The 16,849-nt window shown below is 48.5% G+C and overlaps 1 protein-coding gene across 1 annotated transcript; it reads left to right on the forward strand.

The window, feature by feature from the left end:
* The first annotated feature begins 439 nt into the window (after window positions 1-439).
* RND1 (Rho family GTPase 1) lies at window positions 440-9,039 on the forward strand. The gene is made up of 5 exons (XM_007528521.3): window positions 440-667; window positions 1,485-1,572; window positions 4,207-4,316; window positions 5,129-5,263; window positions 8,020-9,039. The coding sequence occupies exons 1-5, from the start codon at window positions 548-550 to the stop codon at window positions 8,263-8,265; spliced, it is 699 nt and encodes a 232-aa protein (XP_007528583.1). The 5' UTR covers window positions 440-547; the 3' UTR covers window positions 8,266-9,039.
* Window positions 9,040-16,849: the final 7,810 nt, after the last annotated feature.

A 16,849-nucleotide genomic window follows, 5' to 3' on the forward strand; every position in this document is an offset into this window, starting at 1 on the left:
AGTGGGGATTAGGTGGTACACAGGGGTCAGAGATCCCTCCTCTCCCATTTCCCCTTCCCCTCTTTCCCCTGGAGTGCCACCTGTCTTGCTTCCCTCCTGGAACTCCAGTTTGACCTCACTTTTTCTCATCATGCTTAGTTTTCTGCTTTTGACACTAACTGATGGACACTCAAATCATTTCATTTTGCTTCCGGTCACTCCCCACTCTCATTCTTAATATGAAAAGCAAAATACCGTGGGAATCCCCCTTTCAAAGTACGCAATGGTGCTTGCTTTAAGAAAAAGGGAGAAGAGGAAGGAGACACTGACTCAGAGCCTGCTACCATTGGCTAACGCAGGAGATCCCATCTCGGGGATTGGCCACTTCGGGGCCCGCCTCCTCTTGTGATTGGCTCCACCGCGAAGATATAACGCAGGCGGTGCGCTTCTATCCCTCCAGTTGGTGCGAGGCAGGGGTTCTGCTCAGGTGTGGCGCACAGACGCTGCGGCTGGCACTTTACCTTCACTTGCGGGAATCCGAGTTCAAGTCCCCACGGAGGCTGCAGTCATGAAGGAGAGACGGGCTCCCCAGCCAGTCGTGGCCAGATGTAAACTCGTCCTGGTGGGGGATGTGCAGTGTGGCAAGACCGCGATGTTACAGGTGTTAGCGAAGGACTGCTACCCAGAGGTGAGCTCACCGCAGGCTGATGGCCAGCTTTTCTCCCGGCCGGCCTGCCTGCCTGCGGGGCGGAGGGTAGAGCTCCACCTGCACTTGGACTTGGAGGGGGGTGTCCTCCTCTCCACGCACACACACACACTTCATCCTCGGCTGCTTTTTGGCTGGAGGACCGCCCTGCCTTAGCTTCCCCTGAGACCTGTTCCACTTCTGCCGCCTGCCTGGCTGGCTCCTCCTCACTTCTCACCCAGAGGCCCCAGTCAGATCCCCTCCTACCTGTGTTCCACCTGGCCCTGAAGCCTGCTCTCAGGAGAGGGGACAGGAGACATTTGAGAATCTGAGGTTTCTTCTGGACGTAAGATCTGCCGGTCTCCTCAATGGTCTTCAAAGGTTCTCTGTGAGCCTTCAGATGCCAGGCTGCTCCCAGGGCTTGCCAGCAGACAGAAGACAAAAACCAAGATTTAGCTTGTGGCTCGGAAACCGGGTGCCAGACAAATCTGGCAGCAGAAGAAATGTGTGTGTGTGTGTGTGTGTGTGTGTGTGTGTGTGTGTGTGTGTGTGGGTGCACTGATTGAAACCTTTATATTTCCCAGGGGGAGCAAAGTGCCTGCATCTCTAGATTCCCTCCGTGTGTGTGTGTGTGTGTGTGTGTGTGTGTGTGTGTCCCCATTTCTCTCGCTCCAAGTAGCTCACCTCTGCCTCCTTAGCTCCTGCCACATATCTCCTGCCTTATCTCCTTAGAGCTAATGGCTCCTTAAGTAGCCAGCACTAACTAGAGGGTTAAAGGGCTGGGGTGCCTGGCGAGTGACCAGTTCCTATCTTCTCACAGACTTATGTGCCCACCGTGTTTGAGAATTACACAGCCTGCTTGGAGACAGAGGACCAGCGAGTAGAGCTCAGTCTCTGGGACACCTCAGGTAAGACTGCCCACCCCAACGCCCCCTTTCCAGCCCCACGGGGCTGCCGCAGCTGCTGTCAACACTTTCCCTCTTTGCTGGGGAGAAGGTGCAGGGGACCTGAAGACTGTGCAGACCAGGGGTAGGGGTGGGGTGGGGGTGGGGTTGGAGGAGCTTGGTTGAGTCAATTGACTGATCCAGGGGTGCAGAGTGGATGAAACCCACAAGCCACTCGTTTTTCTGGGTCTGGTTCCATCCTCTGGAGGAGGACTGGGATGGCGAGGTAAATGGACCGGTGAATACTGGCAGCAGTAAGATGGGCTGTTCAACTTCCACTCCCTGCCAACACACACACAGACAGACACACACACACCACACAGACAGACACACACACTCTCCCAAAACAAAGCCAAATAGGCAGGAAGGTTGTGTCTGGAGGCAGTTGTGATCCTGAGCCGGAGGCAGAGAGACAAGCTTGCTCCCGGGAAATAGTGTCCCTGACTCAGATCTCTCTCCCGCATTCCAGCTTGGGCCACTGCTCTTCTGCCGCAGCCCCACTGCTGCAGCTTGGGGATGAAGCGATGCATCATGAGTGCTCGGGAGGGTGGGGGAGATGGCTTAACACAGTGCTGGGACACTCTGTGAGCAGGGGGAGAAAGGGTACATGCTGACTGGCCCCCACCCCATACTGGACTGAGGGAGAAGATGCCGCCTTTCTCTGGAATGTAAAAAGCAATATTTTTCCAGCCTCTCAGTCCCCAGCCCTCAGTGCTAGTCCGTCCTTTGCTTTGATCTGGTCACTTATCTCTTCATCTTCTTCTTCTTTTTTTATTATTTATTTAGATAGACTGGGTTCAGAGTCCTAATTAAAGACAAAAAGCCAGCAACAGGAGAAAGGAAATAAAAGCTACTCCTGTCCAAAAAAAAAAAAAAAAAAAAAAAAACGCATATTCAGGCTGGGTTTGAAGAGGAACTATAAATCATGGGGTGGGTTCCCATTACAGAGAATAAATATGCCATCCTACTCTTCCCAAGATCCAGTTTTAAGGCCTGGAAAAATTGGGGGAAGGGGAGGGGGGAACGGTAAATGAGACTTCCCTGCTCCCTGCTCCCCTTGCCTGAAACAAAATAGTATCCCCAGACCTGGGAGGCTCCCCTCCACTGCAGCTCCCAGGGCAGAGGCTGGCTTGTGGCGCTGCTGGACAGTGCTGCTGTGGCTGGAGCCGCCTGGAAGGCTTCTTGGCTACGTGGTTTTTGTGACTTTGCCAGCAGCCCACCTTTGCTTCTCTAGTCCTAGCAGAATCTTCCCGCAGCTTATCTGTCCTTTCACTGTTGCTGCCCCCAAGTGCCCCTCCTTTCTGCTTCCCCTCCTCCCACAGTCAGAAGGCAGCCCTGGAATCCCAATCCTGAGAATGGAAAATCAGCAAGAGCAGTCTCCATTCTCCCTGCTGCCTCCCCACAGCCCAAATCTGACCACAGGCAGCCTCTCAGCTATCTGCAAACTCCCTCTTTCTAGCTGAGTACCCACAAGGAAGGAGCAAGTGACAGGAGTGTGGGGGGTGAGGCTTCCTGCACTGGGCTGGCCTGTCCCCTGTATTTGACTGCCAGGGGAGGGGTCGGAGTCAGAACAGGCCTGTCCCCCTCCCCTCCCCCCAGTGCTGCGGTGCTCAGAGACCCCACCATGTGGGGGAAGGCGGACCCTGAAGGAGCAGGCAGCTAGACTAACTCCCCTTCACTCCTTTTTTTTTTTTTTTAACAACTAGCTCCCCCTACCCTAAGTTGGATTCCCACCCAGTTTCCATGGCAATTGCGATGCAGGGAGCGGGGCTGCTTGCTATTCTGGGCACGAATTGTCTGGGTTCCAAATCTGCTACTGTTTCTCCCTTGGGGTGGAGGGGGGCAGGCTCAGCCTCTCGCGTTCTCCCAACTTGGGCCACCTGGGTCTGCACTGCCCACTCCCCTCCAAATCAGAGATCTGTGCTGAACCCTGAAACCCCCAGCAATTGCTGCTGCTGTCTTTGAACCTGCCTCCCTGAGGTCCTGGAAAAGGGGTGGGTGGGGGGCAATAGCATTCTTTTTGCCTTTCTTCATTGGAAGCCCATGGGGTGGAGGGAGGGGCAGGACCTTGACTCCTGGCTGCTCTCGCTCCCCTTCCAGCTTCCTGACCCCACAGAGAAAGCAGGGCATCTGGTTATATAACACGCAGGTTTGCTTGGGGAGAGACCCTGGAGCAGAAGGGAGCAGAGGTTGAGCGGCTGACAGAAGCCAGGAAAGAGGAGACTGGTCTGGCCTCTGCAGGGCTGAGAGCATCCTCCTCCTCCTCTAGGACTCAGAGAATCGACAGACCTAAGTTAGCCCACCAGAGAAGGCCCAGACAGTACCATCAGTATCATTATTTTCTAGCCCCCTTTTAATGTGCCCACCTTCCCTGTTTTCAGAACTAAGGAAGATGGTCTCTGCTACTACCTTCTGAGAGTGTCCAGATCCTGAACACGCCCAGCTACAATACAGTCCCCTTGGGGCTGGCTGGGGGTAGGGATACTAACCCAAGGGCCAACAAGGCTATTCCCAGGGACCTTAGGGCTTTGGGCTGGGCTGCGTGCAGGTAGGGGACATGCCCCTGACTCACCCGTGGCTCTTCCTTCCCTGTCTCAGGGTCCCCCTACTATGACAATGTTCGCCCGCTCTGCTACAGTGACTCAGATGCAGTGTTACTATGCTTCGACATCAGCCGTCCAGAGACAGTGGACAGTGCCCTCAAGAAGGTAATGCTGGTCAAGGCTCCACTCTCTGAGGGAGTGGAAGGCAAAAAGGACATTTGGAGACCTCGTCCCTCAGTCCCCTCTCGTGTGTCAGGAAGAAAACAAGGTCAGGGAAGAGAGATCCGTATCCAGAGCCACATCATTACTCAGAACCAGTTCTCCTGCATCCTCAGCTTCTGCCCTGTCCCTTCCCTACACGACTGTACCAGAGGGTCACAGGGAAAGAATGTACGGAAGCCTCGGGAAGCCAGAGAAGCTTGTGGTGGTGTGGTTTGAGGATCTGGGATAGGGTTTCAGAGGCAGCTTCCCTAGAGCTTGATCTCTGGCCCCCAGGGACTGGGCAAGCCAGACAGGCCTGAGCTGAACTGCTGGTGGGAAATGCCTTGGTCTGGGCGGCAGGCCCGCTTCTCCTGAGTCACAGGACACTTGATGGAACTAGTCTTATTTCCAGAAGGCTGAAATGATTTCCTTCCTTTGGGAAGAGACTGGTTGGCTTCCTCCTGACATTCCTGACTTGGGAGGCCTTTTGAGTGGATTGAGGGTGCAGGTGCAGGCCCTGTGTTCCTTCTAGTGACTGGGCTGTGAAATAAGGGGGCAGCTCTCAGGTCAGCACTCCTATGGCACCGAAGGCCTCTCGGGCAGGAAGATGATGTAATTGATGCAGTGACGATGCTGTGACTCAGAAAGGCTGGCTGGTGATAAGCTGGCTGGTGTGTGTGATGCTGCCAGCTAGGCTTCTCCTGATGTCTGTCAACCACTGACTCTCCTCTCTCCCTTCCTCCGTCTCCTTCTCTCCTTCTCGTGTGGCTCTTCAGTGGAGGACGGAAATCCTAGACTATTGTCCAAGCACACGTGTTTTGCTTATCGGCTGCAAGACAGACCTTCGGACAGACCTGAGCACTCTGATGGAGCTATCCCACCAGAAGCAGGCGCCCGTCTCCTACGAGCAGGTGTGTGCTGGGGTGGGGTGAGCGTGGAGGGCTGCGGGCAGACTCCAAATGTCTTCCTTGCTCACATTCTCCCACTACGGCAAGAAGAAACTGGCACTGTGTGTTCGTGGCATCTGTCATCATCAAACCAGTTACCTGCATGGAGGTGGTGGGCACCTGTTTACCCAGTTGATGGTGCAGCCTGGAGGATGAGCTCTCTCTATTCCCCTTGGGGTTCTGTGGCGACCTGCATTAGAATCAACTAGGGAGCTCAGAATGCGTAACTCAAGTCTCTAGGTTCACTCTGAAAGAGAGGCGGGGCTGGGCTGATTTATTCCTCTTCTAGCTTAATTCCTTTTCTTTTTCTTTTTTTTTTTTTGTCTTCAGGGTTAATGCTGGGGCTCGGTGCCTGCTCCACGAATCCACTGCTCCTGGAGGCCCTTTTTTCCTTTTTGTTGCCCTGGTTGTTTTATCCTTGTTGTAGTTATTATTATCGCTGTTATTGATGTCACTGTTGTTGGATAGGACAGAGAGAAATGGAGAGAAGAAGGGAAGACAGAGAGAAGGATAGATACCTGCAGACCTGCTTCACCACCTGTGAAGCGACTCCCCTGCAGGTGGGGAGCCAGGGGCTCAAACCAGGATCCTTACACCGTCCTTGTGTGTTGTGCCACATGCGCTTAACCAGCTGTCCTACCGCCTGACCCCCAGTTTAATTCTTTTGACCAGAGCCTTGCTCAACTCTGGCTTATGGTGGTACAGGGAACTGAGCCTGGGACCTCTAAGCTTCAGACTTGGAATTCTATTGTGTAAAACACTGTGTAATCTCCTGAGCAGAGGGTCTCTCTCTCTCTCTTTCTCTCTTTCCTCTTCCATATATATTTTTATTTTGTTTATTGATTTTATTTATTGATTTATGAGAAATTTTATTGATTGATTGATGAAAAATGATAGGAGAGAGAATAAGAACCAGACATCACTCTTGTACATGTGCTGCCGGGGATTGAACTCGGGACCTCATGCTTAAGAGTCCAAAGCCTTATCCACTGCGCTACCTCCTGGACCACTATTTTCATATTAATTAATTAATTAATTAATTAATGAGCTGGTAGGAGGAGAGAGAGAGAAAGAACCAGATATCAGGGAGTCGGGCTGTAGCGCAGCAGGTTAAGTGCACGCGAAGCACAAGGACCCGCATAAGGATCCCGGTTTGAGCCCCCAGCTCCCCACCTGCAGGGGAGTCGCTTCACAAGCGGTGAAGCAGGTCTGCAGGTGTCTATCTTTCTCTCCCCCTGTCTGTCTTCCCCCTCCTCTCTCCATTTCTCTCTGTCCTATCCAACAACGATGACAACAATAAAACAACAAGGGCAACAAAAGGGAATAAATAAATAATAATAAAATAAATATTAAAAAAAAAAAAGAACCAGACATCACTCTGGCACATGTGCTGCTGGGGATCGAACTCAGATCCTCATGCTTGAGAGCCCAACACTTTATCCACTATGCCAGTTCTGGGACCACCCTCCTTAATTTTTTAAATATTTATTTATTTATTTAAAAATTTAATAAGGAGAGATATATAGAGAGATAGGGATAAAATAGAGCACTGCTCAGTTCTAGTTTAAGATGGTGCTGGATATAGGACAGAGAGAAATGGAGAGAGGAGGGGAAGACAGAGAGGGAGAAAGACAGACACCTGCAGACCTGCTTCACTGCCTGTGAAGCGACTCCCCTACAGGTGGGGAGCTGGGGGCTCGAACTGGAATCCTCACGCTGGTCCTTGCGCTTTGAGCCACCTGTATTTAACCCTTTTTTTTTTAAAAAAAATTTTTAAAAATTTATTTGTTAATGAGAAAGATAGGAGATGAGAGGGAAAGAACCAGACATCACTCTGGCACATGTGCTACCAGGGATTGAACTCAGGACCTCATACTTGAGAGCACAATGCTTTATTCACTGTACCAAATCCCGGGCCACTCCCTTCCTTTTTCTTAAGATATAACCAGAGCATAATTCTGGCACATGCAATGCCAAGGATTGAACTCAGGACTTGATAGCTACAAGTTCAATGCTTTATCCAGTGCACCACTTCCTAGGCAGAGATTTCCCTCTTTTTAAAATATATTTTTAAATATATATTTACTCATTCATGAGAGAGAGGAGAAGGAAGAGGAGAAAGAGAAAACCAGAGCAGAATCTCATGCTTGAGAGTCTAACACTATACACTGCACCGCCTCCCGGGCCTCTGGAGGATAATTTCTTATAGCCATTTCTTCCATTTCTCCTCCTCCTCCTCTTCCTCCTCCTCCTTTTCTTCTTCTTTTTCCTTTTTTTTTTTTTTTAAATGATCATTTCTCCTTCTCCTTCTCCTTCTCCTTCTTCTTCCTCTTCTACCAGAGCACTGCTCAGCTCTGCCTTATGGTGGTGCAGAGGATTGAACCTGGGACTTTGGAGCTTCAGGCATGAGAGTCTCTTTGCAGAACCATTATGCTGTCTACTCCTGCCCAGGTTCATTTCTTTTAAACCAGTGTTTCACATTAGAATCATCGGGAGAACTTTTACATACACTAATGCCCAGAGCCTACCACCAGAAATTCTGATCCTTACTTGATCTGATATTCCAGATGACTGTTAGGTTCAGTTAGGCTTGACCTTTAGAAAATAACCAGTAGAAGGTGGTGGTGACTGGCTGACAGGGAGCTGCCCTGGGGAGGCCCACTCACTCCAGGAGCCATTTGAGGCCACAATATGACAGCTGTCCCCCTTAACTCCTGCAGGGCTGTGCAGTCGCCAAGCAGCTGGGTGCAGAAATCTACCTGGAAGGCTCGGCTTTCACCTCAGAAAAGAGTATCCACAGCATCTTCCGGACAGCATCCATGGTGTGTCTGAACAAGCCCAGCCCAGTGGCCTCAAAGAGCCCCACCCTCAGCCTCTCCAAGCGACTGCTTCACCTCCCCAGTCGGTCGGAACTCATCTCTTCCACCTTCAAGAAAGAAAAAGCCAAAAGCTGTTCTATTATGTGAAGCGGGGGTTGGAGAGGGGAGACAACCTCCCACCTCCTCCCATGGGGAGCAGAGGCACGGGGATCGGGAGGATGAGACACTTTAGGACACTGGACACGAGTTTTTTCAGACGGCCACGGTGAGGGCTTGGAAGGAGACAGGAACGGGCCAAGGACAGAGCCAGGCCCATCTTGAGGACCTGACATTAAGAAAGAACCATCACACCCCAAGCCAGGCACTAGACTGGAGGGTAGAAGGACAGCTGTGGGGCTGGGGGCCCTGTAGGAGCCTCACCTTCAGCATCATGCCTATCCCACACAGCATTTCCATGCAGGCCGGGGAGAGGACAGGTCCTGGACCCCTTCCCATCTGCTCTGAGAAGGCCGCAGAGGAGTGGAGAGTGGGGAAGCCGAGAGGCAGCTCCCTTGGAAGCTGAGCCCAGGTGCTTCATAACTGAGACAGCAGGGCAGGAGCTGGTCAGAGCCGCTGAGAGGGAAAGCTCATCTCTGCATAGCCTATGCCTCCCAGAGAGGTGACATCACACATTCACATGCTTCTCGCCTAAGTCCCCAGGGTCCCAGGGAGAAGCCCCAGACCCCTTTCTCTTGCAGTGTGGGGGTGATGGTGCTGCAGGAGGCAGGGCTGGGTGGGGGTCACCAGACTTTTTCAGCCCTTAGGGCGGTCCAGCTGGCATTTGTTTTATAGACTCTTGTCTTTGGAATGGGGGGGAGAATATTCAACCTGTTATATGTTCTGTGTTTAAAGAAGAAAATCTATTTATTACTGAAAAAAATATAACCACATAAAAAAGACGTTTGCTGTTTCTTTAGCTCGTCCTTTCCTTCCCCTCCCCGCCCCTCCCCTCCCCTCCCCTCTCCTTTCCTTCCCATGTTGATAATGAGAAAGAAGCTGTCCAGGGGCCATGTCAGTGAGTTGCAAAATGACTGCATCAGTGTCCCCCCGGGTCTTTTCTCTCTCCTCCACCCCTGCCTCAACGCACTCCACTTGAATCCTGTCACGCAGCTCCCCTTAGCTCTGGAGCAGGGTTTCCTCAGCCTTACAGTGAATGGCTTTTCGGCCTGAGATGATGCTGCTTCCTTGCAGAGGACTGTCCTGTGCATTGTGGGAGGTTTAACGTTGTAGCATCTGTCTCCCTACTCCAGGTCAGTACCACCCCCAGCTGTCAAAACTAAAAATTTCTCCAGATATTGCTGGCTGGCCCTCTGGGACAGAAACACTTCTGGTTGAGAACTATTGCCCTAGAGAGTCTGGAAGAGGGGGCCAGGCGGTGGCGTTCCTGGTTAAGCGCACACACACTACAGTGCACAAGGACCCAGGTTCAAGCCCCTGGTCTCCACCTGCAGGGGGAAAGCTTCACAAGTGGTGAAGTAAAGCTGCCGGTATCTCTCTGCCTCTTTTCCTTTCTATCTCCCCCTCCCCTTTCAATTTCTGTCTGTATCTATGCAATAATAAATAAGTAAAATAAAAATTGTATATAAGAAAAAAGAGTCTGGAGGGACAGGTTGGTGGTACACCTGGTTGAGCCCACATATTACAATGCACAAGGACTCTGCTTCAAGCACCCAGCCCCCATCTGCAGAAGGAAAGCCTTGTGAATGGTGAAGCAGGGCTATAGTTATCTCTGTCTCTCTCCTCTATCTCCCCCTCTCCTCTTGGTTTATGGCTGCTTCTACCCAATAAATAAAGATAATTAAATAAATTAAAGAAAAAAAGAGGTGGTCCAGGAGGTGGCACAGTGGATAAAGCATTGAGCTCTCAAGCATGAGGTCCTGAGTTTGATCCCCGGCAGCACATGTGCCAGAGTGATGTCTGGTTCTTTCTCTCTCCTATCTTTCTCATGAATAAATAAATTCTTTAAAAAAAAAAAAGAAGAAGAAAGGGAGTCAGGTGGTAGTGTAGCAGGTTAAGCACACATGGCACAAAGCACAAGGACTGGAGTAAGGATCCCAGTTCAAGGCCCTGGCTCCCCACCTGTAGGGGAGTCGCTTCACAGGCGGTGAAGCAGGTCTGCAGGTGTCTGTCTTTCTCTCATCCCTCTGTCTTCCCCTCCTCTCTCCATTTCTCTCTGTCCTATCCAAAAACAACAACAATAACTACAATTAAACAAGGGCAACAAAAGTGAAAATAAATAAATATTTTTTTTAAAGGCAAATGAACATCTGCAAAAAAAAAAAAAAAAGAAAGAAAGAAAGAAAGAAAGAAAGAAAGAAAGATGTCGGAAGAGCATGAGAATTCAATCTACTGAGATCCTAGCCTTCCGGAAGTTGGACAGACTGAAACTGAGGTTAAGGGGGAGGCTCTTGGGGTTCTAGTCTGCTCTGATTTCAAGGAGAAGTAAGATATCCCGCTCTTTCTTTTGGTGGGGAGGCCAAGCTGGTGTGTCATACTTACTACTTTACTGCTCTGGGGTCAAGTTTTCATTCAGGGAAAGAGACATCACAGTATCAGTGCTCCCACCACCCCCATGGCATCTCCCTGTGGTACTGAGACTCCAGACTTGGCTACATACATGGCAAGGTACACACCCCACCTGGTGAGCTCTCTAGGCTATCTTATGCTTTCTTGACCTCCCTTTTCCTTTGCCTATTGATGGAAATTCAAGAATCTTTTTTAATATTTATTTATTCCCTTTTGTTGCCCTTGTTTTATTGTTGTAGTTATTATTGTTATGATGTCGTTGCTGTTGGATAGGACAGAGAGAAATGGAGAGAGGAGGGAGAGACAGAGAGGGGGAGAGAAAGATAGACACCTGCAGACCTGCTTCACCGCCTGTGAAGTGACTCCCCTGCAGGTGGGGAGCCGGGGGCTCGAACTGGGATCCTTACTCCAGTCCTTGTGCTTTGTGCCACCTGCACTTAACTTGCTGTGCTACCGCCTGACTCCAGAAACTCAAGCATCTTAACACCTTTCTCTTCAATGACTTAGAGCTCTCCTGGCACAACCCCAAGTTTCATGATATGTTGGAAATAAAAAGTCATTACGGTGGCCTGGAGGGTAGCACAGTGAATAAAGAACTGGACACTCAAGCATGAGCTCCTGAGTTTGACTCCCGGTATCGCATGGAGTGACGCTCTGATTCTTTCTGTCTCCTTTCTCATTGATAAAATCTTTTTTAAAAAAAGTTATTATATGTTAAGTACTTACTATGTGTTGAGAGGGCTTGTTTTCCCCAACTACCACATTAACCCAGTAAATGATAATAGCTAACATTTGACAAAAGTCTCCTATGGGTTAGGGGTACATAAGAGGTTTTTTTTTAAAAAAAAAAAACACACATTTATTTATTCCCTTTTTGTTGCCCTTGTTGTTTTATTGTTGTAGTTATTGTTATTATTGATGTCATTGTTGTTGGACATGACAGAGAAATGGAGAGAGGAGAGGGATACAGAGAGGGGGAGAGAAAGATAGATACCTGAAGACCTGCTTCACCACCTGTGAAGCGACTCCCCTGCAGGTGGGAAGCTGGGGGCTTGAACTGGGATCCTTACGCCAGTCCTTGTGCTTTGCGCCACGTGTGCTTAACCCGCTGCACTACTGCCCGACTCCCAAAAGTTGTTTTTTTTGTTTTAAGGTTTATTTTATTTCTGAGGGGACAAAGAGGTATCATAATGGCCATGCAAAGACTTTCATGCGTGAAGCTCTAAAATTCCAGATTCAATCACCTTCACCATAAATCACAGCTGAACAGTCATTTGACCTGGGGCATGGCACAGTTGGATTCTTAAGCATGAGGTTCTGAGTTGATCTCCAGCATCACATGTGCCAGAGTGAAGCTTTTGTTCTCTCTCTCTGTCTCACTAGTAAGTAAAATCATAAAGATTTATTTCATGTGTGTGCGGGAGGGAGAGAGAAGGAGAGACAGAGAGAGGAGCCAGAGTGCCACTGTGGCATCCTCAGGTCTCAGATCCTGGTGCTCTATCAATAGAACTATTTTCTTGGGAGTCAGGTGGTGGCGCAAAGCACAAAGACCAGCCTAAGGATCCTGGTTCGAGCCTCAGGCTCCCCACCTGCAGGGGAGTCACTTCACAAGCGGTGAAGCAGGTCTGCAAGTGTCTATCTTTCTCTCCTTCTGTCTCTGTTCCCCTCCTCTCTCCATTTCTCTCTGCCCTCTCCAACTACAATGACATCAATAACAACAAAAATAACTACAATAATAAAACAACCAAAGGGGAAATATTAAAAAAATTTTAAAAAGAACTATTTTCTCAGACTTTATATGAGTTATTTATGCCATTTATTTATTGTAGCCCTACAGAGTATTACCTACTTCCTTTTACAGACAAGGAAACTGAGATTCAGAGGGGCTGGCTAATGTGTCCTAAGTCACACAGACAGAGATAGAACTTGGATCCAAATGGTGGGAACCTGGTTCCAAAACATGTACTTTCTACTGCCCTGCTAAGCTTATCCATCTAGTGAGCCCAGTGGTTTTACTGAAGGTTTGTGAAGCGACCACCGCCCCCTGCAGGTGGGAAGCCCAGGCTAGAACCGGGATCCTTATGTCAGTCTTTGTGCTTCATGCCACGTGTGCCGAACCCGCTGCGCTACCACCCGGCCCGAGATGCCATAATTTGCATGAGATCGTGCTGCCAGGAAGTACTGGAATCAGAACTCAGATTGGGTCTCCACGTTAACTATGATCTCAAGGCCTCTGACTGCTAGCCATATATGGTACCCAAACAGAGCCTTCCTCTGCCCCATACAAGGGAGCACTCCTTCTGTCATCACCAAAGATGCATTCGTGTGAAAGCGCTAGTAAAAGACCAACTGGCATCCTTTGGCTTTGACTTTGTTTTATTTTACCAAAGCACTGCTCAGCTCTGGTTTATGTTGGTTCTGAGAATTGGACCTGAGAACTTTGGTGTCTTAGAAATGAAAGCTTCTTACATAGCCATTATGCCATCTACTCAGTGCCAACCTAGTATCCTTGGAGTTCAAAGTTTTGTGTGTGTTGTGGAAGAGGTGTACATAAGCACTAGAAGAACTTTGCCACTATGAACCTGGACAAGTTTCATCATGTTTCTTGGTCTTGTTTAGTTATCTTTTTTATTATTATTGCTAGTGAGAAATCCAGAGGAAAGTGGGAGACAGAGAAGGAGACACGGCAAGGGTAGACAGCATAATGGTTATGCAAAGAGACTCTCATGGCTGAGGCTCCAAAAGTCTGAGGTTCAATACCCTGCACCACCATAAACCAGAGCTGTGTAGTTGTTGGGCTGAGCTTCACGGGCGGGAGTCAGACAGACGACCAGGGACTCATGGCTGAGCTTTACGCAGATCAGTCTTTATTCATGCGGAACTGAACGCAGCACAATCTAAGCCAAGCTAAGCTAAACTAAACTAAAAACTCACTAAACTAAAACACAGTCCTATATATACTCGCCAAGTAGGGTGGAAACAGAAAGTGATGCAGAGAGGGTGGAGCGAAAAGTGACTGGTGCAAATCAGGGTACTACAAGAGGGGGCGGAGCAAAAAGACATCACGAACCAATGGGGATTAAACCAATGCCATGCAGGCAGGGTGGCGCTTAGTTATGTAAATAGAATAGTGTTAAGCAGGGGGGATTGAACCAAATGAAACAGAAGGGGTTTTTAGAAGCAGAATTAGAAGCATACCAACATGTAGTGCTCTGGTAAAACAAAACAAAACAAACAAACGAGAGAGAGAGAGAGAGAGAGAGGGAGAGAGAGAAAGCTCTACAGCACTCCTTCACCACCCGTGAAGCTTCCCCTCACCTCTGCATGTGGGGAGTGGGGGCTTGAACTTGGGTCCTTGCACATTGTGTCATGTGTGCTCAACCAGGTCCAGGCCCTCTGTTTATTTATCTTTAAAGACAATGAAGAATGGTAGAAACAAGGAAAGAACATGGACTCTGAAGTTAAGGGAACCTGGAGTTGAATACTGTTTCCATTCTTTTAAACATGTGACTTTATTATTATTATTATCTTTACTTATTTATTGGATAGAGACAGCCAGAAATCAGGAGGGACCAGGGGAGATAGGGAGATAGGGAGAGAGAAAGACAGACACCTGCCGACCTGCTTCCTTACTCGACCTGCTTCCTTACTCATGAAGCTTTCCTCCTGCTGGTAGGGATCGGGGGCTTGAACCTGGTCCTTGCACATTGTAACATGTATGCTTAACCAAGTGTGCCACCACTGGGCCCCAACCATGTGACTTTTGATGGTATAATTAATTTTTCTGGGCCACATTCTCCTTACCAGTAAAATGAAGATAATACTCATCTCACACTGTCATAAGAATTAAGTAGGGAGTCGGGCGGTAGCACAGCGGGGTAAGCACACGTGGCGCAATGCACAAGGACCTTCGAGCCCCCGGCTCCCCACCTGCAGGGGAGTCGCTTCACAGGAGGTGAAGCAGGTCTGCAGGTGTCTGTCTTTCTCTCCCCTTCTCTGTCTTCCCCTCCTCTCTCCATTTCTCTCTGTCATATCTAACAACAATGACACCAATAGTAACTACAACAACAATAAAAAACAACAAGGGCAAAAGGGAAAATAAATAAATATTTTTTTTTAAAAGAATTAAGTAAAGTAGGTAAGCAGAGTTAAGTGTCCAGCAGAAATTTAGGCACTTAGAAGATTTTCAGTATGGAGGCCAGGTGGTGGCACACTTGATTAAGCACACACATTACACTGAGCAAGAATATAGGTTCAAGCCCCTGGTCTCCACCTACAGGAGGAAAGCTTCACAGGTGTTGAAGCAGGGCTGTAGGTGTCTCTTTCCCTCTCTACCTCCCCTCTCTTCTTAATTTCTCTCTGTCTCTATCCAATAATAAATAAATAAATATTAAAATTCCTTTTTTTTTCAGTATATACATACAGCTCTTACTGATTCCACCCTCTGTCTTTAGACTTAACTCTTATTGGGGGTTTCAGTCTGTGAGTGGAAAGCTTTCCAGTGTTCACTGAGTGAATTACACCCAGTAGATCTCAGAGCCTCCCTTCCCTTCAGTTCTAGGTCAAAGGCTTTGAAGTTTTTTTTTTGTTTGTTTTTGTATTTTATTTATTTTCAACCAGAGCACTGTTCAGCTCTGACTTAGGGTGGTGCTGGGGACTGAACCTGGAACTTTTGAGCCTCTAGCATGAAATATTGACACAACCATTATCCCTGTGCCCAAAGCTGTAATATATGTATATATATTACATACAATATAATAATACATATAATATATATATATATACACACATATATATTAGAAACAGAGAAAATGAGAGAGGCGAGTGAAGGGGGATATAGAGAGGAAAAGAGACACCTGCAGCACTTCTTCCTCATGAAGCTTCCCCTCTGCACGTGGGGCTGGGGGCTTGAATCCAGGTCTTTGCATATGGTAATATGTGGGCTCTAACAGGCACACCAGCTCCCAGTGTGCCAAATATGTGCCTCTCTCAGACTTATTTAGGGTTTTGCATCTGATTATAGGAGCTTTAGGATCCTTTGGGTTTATCCTGAGTCTCTACTTGAGGAGAAATGACACATAGAAAACCTAGACAGACATACCACGAAGTGGGATCAAAACAAAACACTGCTAGTGGAAAAATAGGAAAGCAGTAAAGCATTAAATACTTCCTGATATCTATCCAAAGCATCCTATCCTAGAAATTGCTAGATGGGAGGCCAGGGTTATAAACCATAAACTCAAAGAGAAACAAAGTAAGCATACAATGGAGACTTAAAAAAAAAAAAAAAAAACTGAGATCTGAAGGGAGAGGTAGTGGTGGCCAGAAATAAGAAAAACAAAAGACAGCAAATACCCCCACCTCCACCCCCACTACACACACAAAGACAAACAACTAGCCAGACTCCAAAGAGCAAGAGTGTGAGGCAGCCAGGATTCTCACCGGAATGGTGAGAAAACAAGTGACACCATCCTTCCAGGAGATACTGGGAATCCATCGTGTGGGTTCATTTTGAGTTGTCACACTAATTGGGACTAAGGAGCCACAGTGGCTAAAACGTCCTCCTGAACCTGGGAGAATCCTGCACAACAAACTGTCTCACTTGGGGCCAGTTGGTGGTGCACCTGGTTGAGCGCACACACCACAGGGTGCAAGGATGCAGGTTCAAGCCCCTGGTCCTCACCTGCAGCTGTCTCTCTGTTTCCCCCCCCTCAATTTCTCTGTCTTTATCTAAAAATAAATAAGAATATTTAAAATAAAAAACCTGTCTCTTTATTGTAAAATATTAGCTTACTCCTTTTATTTGTCCACCTGTAAAATGGGGCTACTCATCTCTCACGAAATTTTACTTTCCCAAGAAGTACTATAGGTTTTACAATAAAGTGCTATTGTACTGATATCGCAGGAGATCCTTAAACTCCTCCGTGGTAAGCACAGCCCCTGATTTAATTGTAGTTTCTATCAACAGGAAGAACCAGCATATCCTAGGAAGACAACACCGTGCGTTTTGCGGGGAGGCAGCTCGAGCAAAACTCTTCCCGCTAAGCCCCAAGCGCGGGGCGAACCACAGTGCCCAGCAGACTTTGCGGCTCGGAGGTGGGCGCTCGCGTCTTGCATTCTGGGATTGGTAGTTCGCGGTCCCTTAGTGTCGGCCTTGGTCTCCCAA

The sequence above is a fragment of the Erinaceus europaeus genome, chromosome 7, assembly GCF_950295315.1.
Source record: "Erinaceus europaeus chromosome 7, mEriEur2.1, whole genome shotgun sequence".
Classification (NCBI taxonomy): domain Eukaryota; kingdom Metazoa; phylum Chordata; class Mammalia; order Eulipotyphla; family Erinaceidae; genus Erinaceus; species Erinaceus europaeus.